The sequence below is a fragment of the Podarcis cretensis genome, assembly GCF_951804945.1.
Source record: "Podarcis cretensis genome assembly, chromosome: 14".
Taxonomy (NCBI): domain Eukaryota; kingdom Metazoa; phylum Chordata; class Lepidosauria; order Squamata; family Lacertidae; genus Podarcis; species Podarcis cretensis.
In genome coordinates this window covers 7691665-7705329 of record NC_137183.1, presented here as the reverse complement: position 1 = coordinate 7705329, position 13665 = coordinate 7691665, and the positions used below count along the sequence as shown (strand labels likewise).

Sequence of the window (13665 nt, the reverse complement as noted above, 5' to 3'; positions counted from 1 at the left end):
ATTAGCTCTCAGCAGCATACACACCGTCAACAACCCTGCAGGGTAAGTTAGGCTGGGGTATTTTAACTGGCCCAAGACCACACAATGAGCTGTATGGGGAGATGGGGGTCTGAATTCAGGCCTTCCCTACATCACCCTTGATTGCTACTGATGACAGTCAACAAGAGTCCTGAAAAATCATTTGCTACACTGGGGGTGCCTTTAGGGAAGAATGCCCATAGTATGTGAAGCAGCTCTTTATCTATAGACATCTTAGACCTAGGGGTGAATTGACAGATTCTAGAGAATGTGTGGCAGTCCATGTTTGGAATCTACAAGTTTGTCTTGCAACCTTAGCTAGTCTATGTCACGCAGCATCGCTGGGGGAAAAGGCTCCTTAAAAAGAAATCTGAATCTACATCAAGTAAATACAGCTATCATACATTTTAAAGTCAAATCACTTTTGTGACTAAACTCGTATTCCCCAATCAGGTGTCCTCCAGATGTTGTTGGACTACAACTCCCATCATTCATTCATTTTCATTCATTTATTTATATTCAAACAATTCCTTTACCACTTCATCACAGTCATCTCTAAATGCTGTGCAAAAAAAACAATTACAAGATGACCAAACCTGAGTTAAAACTATAAAATCCAATTTTAAAAACTGCTGGGCTTATTTTTGTTTTTTTAAGTTTTCAGTTAGCGCTGGACATCAACAGGAACGAGACTGGTCTGACCTCAACTGGAAGGGGGACCCACAAAACTGGACCCACAATACTGAGCACACGTCTCCTTGTGAATGTGAGCCTTGCATCCAAGCCACCCACGGGAGATCGGGAGCCCTGAATCCCTGAAACACCCCAGTGATCAAGGAGGGATGCACCTGGACCCAAGTTGTTAAGAGCCTTTGTATAGAAATCACACCCTTGACCCATCTGGTGAACCACTGTCACTGCCAACTGGCTCTTACAGCAAACGATGGGCAGGCGTCAAGAGAGCAAGGTGCCGGATGCATCATTGCAAGAGTCCTTTCCACAACATACACCAATATGGATCCCATAGAGTGTGGAAAGGCACTGCATTGAACACCTCAGCTGAAAGTGTAATGAGCCTTAGAGCGCCAAGGAAATTGAATTTATCATGCTGCTGAGTGATCCAGAGGCCCGCCCACCACTGCTGGTACCACCAGCCTCCAGACCACCTGAAGCAGCTCTGCTGGACGGCTCTTTGAGGATGCAACGGAGGCGGCAAAATAATTCTTTGCCACCTTCTCTGCCACTTGGTAGGCAGAGGTGTGACCTACAGGGTTCGAAATTCCCCGGACACCAGGCACGCTTTGCGACCGGCAAGGCAGCTGGACCACATGGAGATCTGTGGATGGCAGGTTGGCGACTGACATCTCCACCTGGCGGGCACTGTGGTGCAGCGCATGGCAGCACGGCGACAAAAGATGTACGTCTTGTGCTTCTGCGCTGCCACGCAAGACAGCTGGCTTGACCGGCAGCAAACTTTGCTCCTGCGCTGCCACGCGAACTGCAATCCTAGGCGCATTTTCTTGAGGGTCAGAAAGCCCCTCTGGATGCAGCGGGACTTACTTCCCCAAAAAAACGTGCCCAGGGAAAAGATCCTTGTGCCTACACTGCCAAGCTTGCTCAGCCTGGTGCACCCGCCTCTTTTCGTTGAAGCTTGAATTTGTTTTTCACCCCCTGCGTTCCAGTCGCCTGCCAGCCTACTGCATTGCCCATGGCTTTCCTCAGTAAACCAAGGAGCACTGCAAGCTCTGCAGCATCAGAGAGGAGCCTCGTGAGGGATCATGTCAACAGCCCTCCACGCCTCACCCTCCCACAGCAAGGCCATGGCTGTAACAGGATCACCCGCTCAATCCACTGGGAAATCCAGCAGAGCATTTGGGAACATATTCAGTTCCATTAGTCTCCTGGGGCAGAACATCCACACTGCCCCCCCCAACCCCGTCCTGCAGGGTGAGGCTGCTGCCAAAAGTCCAGACTTCATTCCTGCTGCCTGGGCTGATGGGAGTCACAGTTCAACAATATGTGGAGAGTTTCAGGTTGGACTCGCCAGTTGCAGTCACCTGATTAGTCACCAAATGCCGAAGCTGCCCAGGATTTTTGTAATCCAAATGTCCCTTGACTCAGGTGATGGCCCTCCAGGCAGAGCAGGACTCACAGATCTAATCATCCTTAACCATTTGCCATTCTGCTTCCCCATCCCTGCTCAGATGTGCTCAGTTTGTAGTCTTGCTGTCTCGAGCACAGCCTCACAGGGCAAATCTTATATAGGTAAAGGCACCCCTGACTGTTAGGTCCAGTCATGGCTGACTCTGGGGTTGCGGCGCTCATCTCGCTTTACTGGCCAAGGGAGCCAGCGTACAGCTTCCTGGTCATGTGGCCAGCATGACAAAGCCGCTTCTGGCGAACCAGAGCAGCGCACGGAAATGCTGTTTACCTTCCCACCGGAGTGGTACCTATTTATCTACTTGCACTTTGACGTGCTTTCGAACTGCTAGGTTGGCAGGAGCAGGGACTGAGCAACGGGAGCTCACCCCATTGCGGGGATTTGAACCGCTGACCTTCTAATCGGCAAGTGCTAGGCTCTGTGGTTTAACCCACAGCGCCACCCGCGTCCCAATAAATCTTATATACGTCTAACTCAAGTTGGTATAGGATTGCAGTCTTAAAACAGCTCTTTCAGCAACTGATCCAAGCACTAGGAAACACAGCACACCGTTCCCAAGACTGCAGGCCGTTGTCAGTCCAGAAACTCTCAGAAATGTCAATAGTTGCTCACATAAGAAAAACGGTCAGCACCAATGAGAAATCAGGGCAGCGGGCTGGCATCAATTTCTGTGTTCTCCGAAGTTCAAAAACCACCGCAGGGATCTCAAAAGTTGCTAACAGTCCACAAGGATGACTCACTGGCTCACTTATTAGGTTGACTCACTACAAGGGAGGATGGCTAAGCTAAGACTTCTTATGCAAGCATGAACTGCAAAGTGCCACATGTTCCACACTCACAAGAAAGCAATCTTTTAGTGTGGCACTGGATTTCTCTGGAAATCCCTGTCGACGCCTTCACTGTACTGCTTTTCAATGCCTGCTAAATACATTTTCTGTTTCGGGAAGCCTGAAACCCAGCCATTTAGTTCTTTTATGCATACGGGCTTTTAAAACTTGAGTTTGGTCATTTTGTTGTGTCAATAGTTTTTAAAGTCTGTTTTTAATTGCTATCTTTTAAATGAATATTTCATACTATTTAAAACCACTTTGAGATTTATTTCACTGATTAAGTAGTATACAATTCTTGCTTTAAAAGAGGGGAAGATACAATATCATCATTTGAACAAAGTATTTAAGAAAGATAGGATATGAGGGTTTGGGGAACAAATATCACAACTGGAGCGAGATCTGTTGGAATGGAATGTAAAAGTGCTGTCTAAAATGTAAAAGATATTATTGGAATGGGAGACAAAGGATGAGCAAGTAAAATCCTCAATGATACACACTGGGCAATAGATATTGGTCATAATATAGATATGGAAGCATGAGAACGATTGTGGAATACGGATATAACATTTACAGCATGCTACGGTCTAAGAGAAAATTATATGGAAATGATATATCGATGGTACCTAACACCGAGTAAATTGGCAAAAATGTATAAATCCAAATCAAATAAGTGCTGGAAATATAAAGAGAAAAAAGATTCTTTTTATCATATGTGGTGTTCTTGTAGTAAGGTTATACCTTACTGGGAAATGATATATAATGAATTGAAAAATATGTTTAAAATAAAGTTTGTAAAAAAATCCAAAAGCTTTTCTCTTGGAATTATAGGGACAGAACTACCCAAAAATGGAAAGACGAAGAAGTCCCAGCGAAAGAAGAATGGTTACAAAAACTTATGGAATGTGCAGAAATGGCAAAACTTACCAGGAAAATAAGAAATCAAGATGACAACTTATTATAAAAGAATGAAAATGGTTTATGGAATATTTACAAATAAACTGTAAACAGATAAGAACATTGGCAGGATTATTATATTAACCTGCAGTTTTATAGGAGTATATATTTAAAGCGGATGACTAAATGAGTAAATTAATTTGGTTATGCAGAAAATATAAAAAACAAATTTAAGGAACCCCAGAAAGAGGGGTAAAGAAGTCGAGTTTTGAAATATTGAAATGATTGTAAAATTATTGAAATGCATGAAACTGAAAATTCTAATAAATGAAAATAAAGAGAGGAAAATAGAGAGTTCTCTAAATCAGCCCTTTTACTTGTATACATAGAGCTTCCATTACTGGCCCGCAGCTTAATAATAGCCATTTGGCAGCTGGTGCAGAGCCAATTCCGAATGGCCAGGCAGAAGTCGCCTCTGCAAGCCTTGGCTTGCCCCGGTGGCTCTCTGTCCTCGCAGGCGATTCCCCTCTTCCTCCTCTTCTCCTGGGTATCCCTCAAGGCCAGGGAGAACGCCTGGCACATCGCGCTCGCTGATCAGCTAGGTCCTTTGTTAGCAGCAGGGAACGAAACAGACCTCTAGGAAATCGCTGTAATAAAAGAGCTTCCTCCCTCCTCCTGGTCCATTGGCCAAGTTCACCAGGGCACCCAAAAGCCCAGGAAAAATAATCTGCTTTATCCCTTCACCGGACTCGAGGAGGAGATTCATAGCCTCACAAAACTATCAACTGTCCACAAAACTGTAGATTTGTGAGTGCGTTGTCCCGAGAGAGAGAAAAAAGTGCATTTTGCACATTCTCCAAGGCACCTTTTCCTTCATTTATACTTCCAATGTGGAGAGGGGAGGGAAGCAAGGCCCAACGCTGAAATCTGCACAATTCAAATACCTCTGGCACTTTAATAAGTACATAAGGTAAGAAGAGCCCTGCTGGATCAGGTCCATCTGTAGCCCAGGGCTGGGGAAGGGTGCTAGAATACCTCTCCCATTATCCCTGGGTCCAGGTCCAGGCTGGCTGGGGCTGATGGGAGTTGGAGTCCAGCATCCAGAGAACCAAAGGTTCCCCCCCCCCCAAGAGGAATCACAAACCGGACACGTGGGAAACTGCCCTCCCTGATTTCATGCTCCAAGTCGCCTGATCCTATGAGACAGGCTGCCACTGGACGTCGGGGCTCCATGGAAGGACTGCCAGGGCGGTTGCCGATCCACCTCTCCTCCTTTCCAAGCCCTGTAAGCGAGCGGCCCCCGCTCCCTACATCTGGTGGCGATGAGTTCCACAGGTTCCTTCTCCCTACTTTCGACGAGCCCTTCCTCAGTCTCTCTCTCCCGAGCATCCATTCGCTTCCCAACACGAAAGAAAAGCGCTTGGTGCCCATCTGTTTCCTGCCGCCTCGCCGGGAGGGATGCCCCCCGACGTAACCACAAACGCTTAGGGGGCCTCCACCTTTTCCCGACCCCCCACCCCACCCCACCTCCGGGCCTGGATGCCAACAGCACCCCACATCTCCCTCCAGGGCACCGATTTTTCCCCGTGCGCCCCGACGGCGCGTACCTGTTCTCTGGGCGCACGCTCAGGAAATAGCTGCGCCGCTCGGGCCGGTGCTCCACCAGGGGCCCGTTGTCCTCGCCGTCGCTGCCCTGGCCGGGGCTGTACGCCGAGTAAGGGCCGTTGCCCGAGTAAGAGCGGCCCAGGGGCCTCCGCCTGGAGCCCATCTGCCCCGCAGCGAAGAGCGACGCTCAGTCTCTCCCGGCCGGGAAAAATGGGGAGCTGGTAGCGGCGGCAGGGCGCGCGGGGGTCCCGGGCGGCTCCCAGTCCGCTTCGACGCCGCGCAGCGCGGCAGCCGTCAATCACGCGCGGCTGGCCGCCGAACCCGCTATTTATAGTGGTCCGCACATGGGGCTGTCACTCAGGGACGGCGGGGAGGACCCGCGCCCGGCGCGCTCCCTGCCCGTCGGGGCCCCCGCGCTGCTGGCTCGCTGCCAGACGGAGCCGACGGCATGGCTGTCCTGGCGCTGTGCCGGATTTACCTATAAGCTAAACAAGCTGTAGCTCAGGGCCCCACACTCTTGGGGGGCCCCAAAAATTTAAAGGAGGAAAAAACAGGATGCACATTTCCAAATTATAAGAAAAAACCCCAAAATAAAATAAAACCTACATACAGCAACAGTGTTTTGTTTTGTTTTGTTTTGTTTTGTTTTGTTTTGTTTTGTTTTGTTTTGTTTTGTTTTGTTTTGTTTTGTTTTGTGTAGGCTCCTATGATGTAAGTAATGGGCCCTGTTACATTGTACAGGTTATAACACTTAATTTCATATTTATAAAGCTATTTATAATTATTAGTAGTTTGCAACATATATCACCTGTTCTTATTTCATGTTATAGTAAGTTTCTAGAGACTAGATTATGAGTTTGTAAGTTGTGTTTCTAAAGGAACTTTTGTTATTGCCAAATACCAATGTGTTTGCATTATTAAGTTTGTTACAAATAAATCATTTTAAGTTAGAGCTTCATAATTATTTCACTATTAATATACTTCTTAATTGTATTTCACTATTGATATACTTCTTAATTGTATTTCAGTTCAACAATTCCTTTGATAAAATGCATATTTTGTTATGTGCAAATGGCTTTAGATATCTATTAGGTCCATAAATTACCATATAGCATATATTAAACATAAAAAAGCAACAATTTGTTGTTGACAAAGGACAGCTGGACATATAAATGGTCCCATTACCTGCAGTAGCTTAGGGCCTCATCAAACCTAAATCCGGTCCTGGTCCTGGGGGCCGAAACCTGGGGCACCACCTCAGGGGCGGGTGGGGGGGCCATTGACACATGGCCAAAATAGAAATGCTTGTTCTTTTTCTTGGGCGATCACTCGCAAAACCCCGCAAAAAAAAGTGGCTGACGAGTTTTGCATGCAATCTGCACATGCCGATTTATAAGGTGGCGGTGCAAACAGGGCTGTAGCTAGGAGGTGGTGAGGTGGACCCCCACCAGAGGCGCAGGCGACGGGGGAGCAAAATTGGCTTTAAAATATGTCCATAAATATGTCTATAAATAAAAATATTGATTAGTGCGTGAGGAATTGAATGGGTGGAGTGGGATGGTGGAGGAGAGGTGGAAAGAAAAGCTAATTGGTCTGTGACTAGGGGGTGCAATCTGGATTTTTCTGCCCGGGGCGCAAGATCACCTAGCTATGGCTCTGGGTGCAAACCGATAACACGGGGCTCTAATTTCTAGAGAAATTCAATCCCTTTCACCATAGTGGAGAAGGCTCTCACTGAGAGTTGCATGCCGATTTGTACAGGCTAATTTATAGGCACCGATGCAAACTGATGAATATTTGCTATATTTTCGATAGAAATTCAATTGTATCAGGAATGGGAAACTTGTTTGGGCAATAGATATTGGTCATAATATAGATATGGAAGCATGGGAACAGTTGTGGAATATGGAGATAAAATTTACAGCATGCTATGGTATAAGAGAAAATCATATGAAAATGATATATCGATGGTACCTAACGCCGAGTAAATTGGCAAAATGTATAAATCCAAATGAAATAAATGTTGGAAATGTAATGAGAAAGAAGGTTCTTTTTCTCCTATGTGATGGTCTTGTAGTACGGTTAAAGCTTACAGGGAAATGATATATAACAACTTGAAAAATATGTTTAAAATAACATTTGTTTAAAAAAGCCCAGAAGCCTTTAGGGAATTATAGGGACAGCACTAGGTATTATAGGGGTAAAAGTAAAGGTGCCCCTGACCGTCAGGTCCAGTCGTGGATGACTCTGGGGTTGCGCGCTCATCTCGCTCTATAGGCCGAGGGAGCTGGCGTTTGTCCGCAGACAGCTTCTAGGTCATATGGCCAGCATGACTAAGCCGCTTCTGGGACTTCCGGGTTGGCGCCCCCAGCAATGACAGAGCTCCTCCAATTGGGAGGAACTTGCTCTGTGGAAAGTTGGGTCTGAACCGCCACGGCGAAGGCGGAGACCCATTGAAATCACAGGCGGAAGAAGCTTGTGAACCTGGGATTCGGCTGGCACCTTTTGCGCCTCCCCTACTCACGGGGAAACCCTGTTTTGGGGATCCGGAGCGACGTGGGGTGAGCGGTGCGGTGCTTTGAATCGACCGCTTCTTTCACAGAGTGAAGCCGCATTGCTGTTGCCGGAGAGCGCTGACTTTTTCTTGTGGACGATTGGATTTTAAACAGCAACCCGTGAGTAAAACGGAAAATTGGATCTTTAAATATCTTAATTTGGCATCGAACAGGGAAGGTTCAAAACAGGAAGTCCGCCTTCCCCTTTCGTAAATAGACTGAAGCAAAGAGCTTACAAGTTAAGGTCTCGGAAAGCCTTATGTAAAGGATTAAACTTCCATCGATTGAAATTATTAGACCCCCCTTGGAAGCAAAGAAGAGGGGGTGGGGATTTGGACTGTGTATCCTGCAGGAGAGAGTGATTAAAATTAAATCACCACTGCTCTGAACCTGGGAACGGGCTCCCAGTGATTGACGTTTCGGGAGAGTTCATTGACAGCAAAGAGAACAGATGTTGACAGTCAGTTAAATAAGAGAAATATACTGTTTCCATTGTCCGCTTCTGCGTTTAAAAGGGAGGAAAAGTATCTGAAAATTGAAACTATCTTTTCTTTTTGATCTGTGTTGGAAAAGATTGATACAAGTGGAGACTGTTCCCCTCTAGAGGGAGCTTTTGAAACTGTTACAAGAGTGGAGCTGGGAAATCTCCAGCTGCTTGATAAGAACTGTGAGAACTAGAGATTGACCTTGGATATTCAAGAATGTCGACAGGAGAAGCCTTATGGACTGCATTTTCTAAGATAAGCCACTTGTTGGAACAGCTTCATAAAAAGATGGATGCTATGGCTACTAAAATTGACATTTTGGAACCAAAAGCGAGCACCAATACAGAAATTATTCAGGATTTGGCACAGGAATCTATTTCAACAGGACAAATTGCTGAAAAGGAGAAGGAGAAAGTTGCTGTTGTCGAACCTAAAGTAATACAAGGGGGAGCCTTAGCCTTACAGAGGCAAATTGAGGACTACAAGTTGAGGCCCTTTATGACTGAGACTAGAAAAAGTCAGATTTTGAAGATCGGAGCCTGGCCTGGACTAGAAAAGGAAAGTTGGAAAGATCCCTCTATGCAGGGATTAACTGACTTTTGGAATATGGACTTGGGTCAGGAGGAGATTGGAGTTCTGGGGGCCTTTGGATTTGAAGGAATTTTGAAACATGCCCGGAAATACTTTATGGATCCTAGTTTTAATTATGGAAATCTGGCTGACCTGTCGAGAAGGAATAAAAGTATCATTGGATTGGAGTTTCCCCGAGATCTGCTCTTCAGCATTAAAGAATATGAAGAAGACTGGCAGAAGGGACGTGGAAAAGAGTTAAGAGCCTCGGACATAAGATCTCCAGGTTGATGGACTGTATGGAGTTGACGGAAGTGGCTGGTAGGGTCCGAGACTGGGGAGAGGAGATGGTGGAAGAAGATTGGAAATCTAAAGTCTATATATAGAAATATTGTAAAATTAATGAGTGATAGAAGAATGTTGGAAGGAAATTTTATGGCTTTAGCTGAAATGCTATAAGGAGTTAAGTTTAAATAAGTATACTAATTTTAATGGAAATAAGATTAAAAATATGTTAAGACATTTATATGATAGAAAATAGAGAAAGATGGAAAGGAATTGCTGAAACAATTAATGGAAGTGGAATACAAAGAGGGAGGTGAGAGGAGGTCAATGATACAAGGGAATGAAAGATAGAATAAAGGTATGATGTATGTTTTTAAATTGTTTTTGTTTGGTTTGGTTTAGTTTATTGTGTTAGTTTAATGTGTTAAGGTTGTGTTTTGTATTGTTTATGTATTGTATTGTTTTTTCTCTTTTTTTTTCTTTTTGTTCTTTTGTCTTCTTTCTTCCTTTTCTTTTTTGTAAGCTTTAAAAGTAATAAATATTATTAAAAAAAAAACAACTAAGCCGCTTCTGGAGAACCAGAGCAGCACACGGAAATGCTGTTTATCTTCCCGCTGGAGCGGTACCTATTTATCTACTTGCACTTTGTGCTTTTGAACTGCTAGGTTGGCAGGAGCCGGGACCGAGCAACAGGAGCTCACCCATCGCGGGGATTCGAACCACTGACCTTCTGACTGGCAAGCCCTAAGCCAGGGGTCAGCAACCTTTTTCAGCCGTGGGCTGGTCCATCATCCCTCAGACCATGTGGTGGGCTGGACTATATTGGGGGGGAGGGGACACACGAACGAATTCCTATGCCTCACCAGAAGCGGCTTAGTCATGCTGGCCACATGACCTGGAAAAACTGTCTGCGGACAAACGGCCAGTAAAGTGAGATGAGCACTACAACCCCAGAGTCGTTTGCAACTGGACTTAACTGTCAGAGGTCCTTTACCTCTACCTTTAAGCTGCCCAGAGTGGCTGGGGAAACCCAGCCAGATGGGCAGGGTATAAATAATAAAAATATTATTATTTAAGGGATCCTAAGGGAGAGGCTTGAATTGAAGGACAATGCTAATGGCCAGAATGAGCCTCTAAGCAACGAGTTTAGAGCCTTCCCAAGGTCTGGTTTTCAGCCTGAAGCATTAACAGGTGCTGACCTCAGGTGGCAGTTATGGAAATGACAGCAGGTTTTGCAAGCTCAGTATCACTGTGGCTACTCTGCAGTTCTCTCTTTGTCTCTGCCTCTCTCTTGAATGACTATTAACGTGGCATAATGGTGCCACGTTGAAGAATTGATGCTTTTGAATTATGGTGCTGGAGGAGACTCTTGAGAGTCCCATGGACTGCAAGAAGATCAAACCTCTCCATTCTTAAGGAAATCAGCCCTGAGTGCTCACTGGAAGGACAGATCGTGAAGCTGAGGCTCCAATACTTTGGCCACCTCATGAGAAGAGAAGACTCCCTGGAAAAGACCCTGATGTTGGGAAAGATGGAGGGCACAAGGAGAAAGGGACAATAGAGGATGAGATGGTTGGACAGTGTTCTCGAAGCTACCAGCATGAGTTTGACCAAACTGCGGGAGGCAGTGGAAGACAGGAGTGCCTGGCGTGCTCTGGTCCATGGGGTCACAAAGAGTCAGACACGACTAAAAGACTAAACAACAACAACAATGGTGCTTTACCTGTATAGCGCAGGTAGGGCCACTGTTGAGGCAAAGCTAAATGCAGCTGGTCTCTCAGCAGAACTGATGTTGTAGCCCTGCTTCCCTTCCCTATCGCTCCCTCTGCTCTGCAGCCCAAATATATGGCTGCTGTTAGAGGTCTGTGAATCCTTGCACAGGTGGTGGCAGCCCTTTTTACAAAATGTAATTTAAGAACATTGGAAGTGGCCTTAAAGCAGCTCAGACTATTGGTCTGCTGAGCCCAGTCTTGGATACACTGTCTGGTAGCAGCTCTCTAGGGTGCCAATCAGAGGTCTTCCACACAGGACTGGCCCTATATATTTTGGCACCTGGGGAGAACCACAAAATGACATTCCCTTCTGCATCAGGAAAGAAGAGGTGGGGGTATTGCACTGTGCTAGAGGCCGCATGATTTTCCACTGTATTCTGATTGCTTCTCTTAATTCTTTTATATTGTATTTTATTACATTACAATTTGAAGTCCATAGAATAAAATGTAAAATGCCACAATAAAATACAATATAAGAAATACAAGAAGCAATCAGAACACAATGGAAAATCAAGTCTTCACCTGCTGTTCATGACTGTTGCTGCCCATGTTCTTCACAGACACACTGCAGACCCCCTAAATTAAGCTTGCAAACCCCCTATAGAAGGTGCTGCACAGATTTAAGTTTGCACCTGAAGCATGAACATGAAACACAAGCAGAATGGCTGATGTATAACTCAGACTTGAGCTTTCCAGCTCAGCAGTGATAGCCCCACAGAAGATTACGTATTTGAATTTCTGACCCATCTTCCCACTTCATCTTGCTGTCTGTGCAAGCAGAATGGAGAAAGGACAGGTGATTCAGAAAACTTCATCCACTGTGCAAGCACTTGCTATATCTACACTTTCTGACGCTCGTTAATGTCCATTACATCTTTTCCAAAACTACTTGACAAGTTAGGGAGATGCTTGAAATGAGAGGCTTCGGTAGCAAAGATGCCAAGCCTGCTCTTCGAGGCCTGAGGTTCTTGGAGATAAAAGAAGTCATTAACAACGCACAAACAAAGGACATCATCAGTGTGTCAATGCGCCCCTGGTCTGAAATGAATGAAATAACCTTTTACATAATCCCATTAGCATTTTCAGTGAAAATGATGGCATTTGAGCAGATAGTTAAAAGAATGTTTTTTCCTTCTGCTTCAGAAAGGCCAAAAGTATTTATCTGATTTAATATTTTAGGATTGATATTAAACAATAGAGAAAAGCATGTGACATGCTGTGAGTCAGCTGCAGACTACCCAGCTTTGGCAAGGTGCTCCAGCTGTAGGAGTTATAGCAGGCAACTTCCCGGCAGGAGAGAAAACAGTTCACGTCACTGGAGAACCATCTGCTGCTTCATTTGGTTCCGCCAAAATGGAACTGCATGGAGGGTTCTAAAAATGTCCCTTTTGTTCAAAATGTTGATTACACTTGTATACTGCATATATAACTTGAGTTCTCTCAGTTGCATTGTTATGGATTAATTACTATTAATAAACAAGGTTAACCCTGGTTAACCCTTTTATGCCTGAAGGGTAAATTAGTATATTACAGCACTTACTACTTTGCCTTTTCAGGAAAAAAACAGAACATTTTTGAGCCAAGGTGCAAGGGAATATACACATGCAAAATGGTTGTGGGATATTGTTTAAAGAGTTAACCGGGATGTTACCTAATCTGGATTTTTTTGTCTGTGAAATGTTGGAGGATATGCAATCAACTTCATTTGATTCTATGATTACTGAATGAAACCTAGTTGTATGCCAGTGAGTAAATCACTTCCAGTTCTGCTCTGCAACATCTCTACTTGGATTGATTGACATAACAAAGTCTTGCTTGGCCCAGCACAATAGCAGCCCTATATAAGGAAAAGGGAAAAACCAAACCCAAATACTGTATACTGAGGGTCAGTTGTTTCAACTCCAAGTTCTTGTCTGTTCCTTCCCTGCTGCTTCCTTTGGACTGCGTTGTCCGGACTTTGGTTTCTTGCTGGACTTTGGGTTTAGATTATTGATTTCATCTTCTTATGAAACTTTTGGGGAACTGCCTGTTCTGTTAAATCTGACCCTTGGCTGCCTCCGCTCAGTCCCTGAACTGTCCCAGTTTATCTGAAACATCTTTTCTTCAGACACAAATCCTACAAAGAAGGATGGCATTGCCCCATTCCCAACAGTAAAAGGTATATTTAAGAATCTTTTAAAACTACAAAACCATGCACGATAAACACAGGGGCCGGGTGGGTTTTTTTTTTACTTAAAAATCACTTATCACAACTGATAACAACATGAATTTACTGGAACCTGTTGAAATTTGAACTGACAATTGGATTTTTCATGGAGACCTTGCAGATCAAAATGTGGAAACAAAACTGAAAGCCAGAAGTGCTTTAGTGGGCTTCACATATGAGTAAGAATTCCAAACTCCATGAAGTAATTTTTTATTTACAGCCATAGGCCCATACAGGTAAAAACGACACATAAATAACAACTTGTGCATGTGGGGAAAACAGCC

General features: G+C 44.8%; 1 protein-coding gene across 3 annotated transcripts in view; it reads right to left on the bottom strand.

The window, feature by feature from the left end:
• Positions 1–5800, bottom strand: part of ALPK3 (alpha kinase 3) — an 81675-nt gene extending 75875 nt beyond the window's left edge. For all 3 annotated transcript variants that reach the window (XR_013833031.1, XM_079953142.1, XM_079953143.1), the window contains exon 1: positions 5511–5800. Coding sequence is in view for 2 of the 3 variants with exons in the window: in XM_079953142.1 (XP_079809268.1) it covers positions 5511–5671 (161 nt within the window). In the remaining variant the exon portion in view is untranslated. The remainder of the gene's footprint in view (positions 1–5510) is intronic.
• Between the last annotated feature and the right edge of the window lie 7865 nt (positions 5801–13665).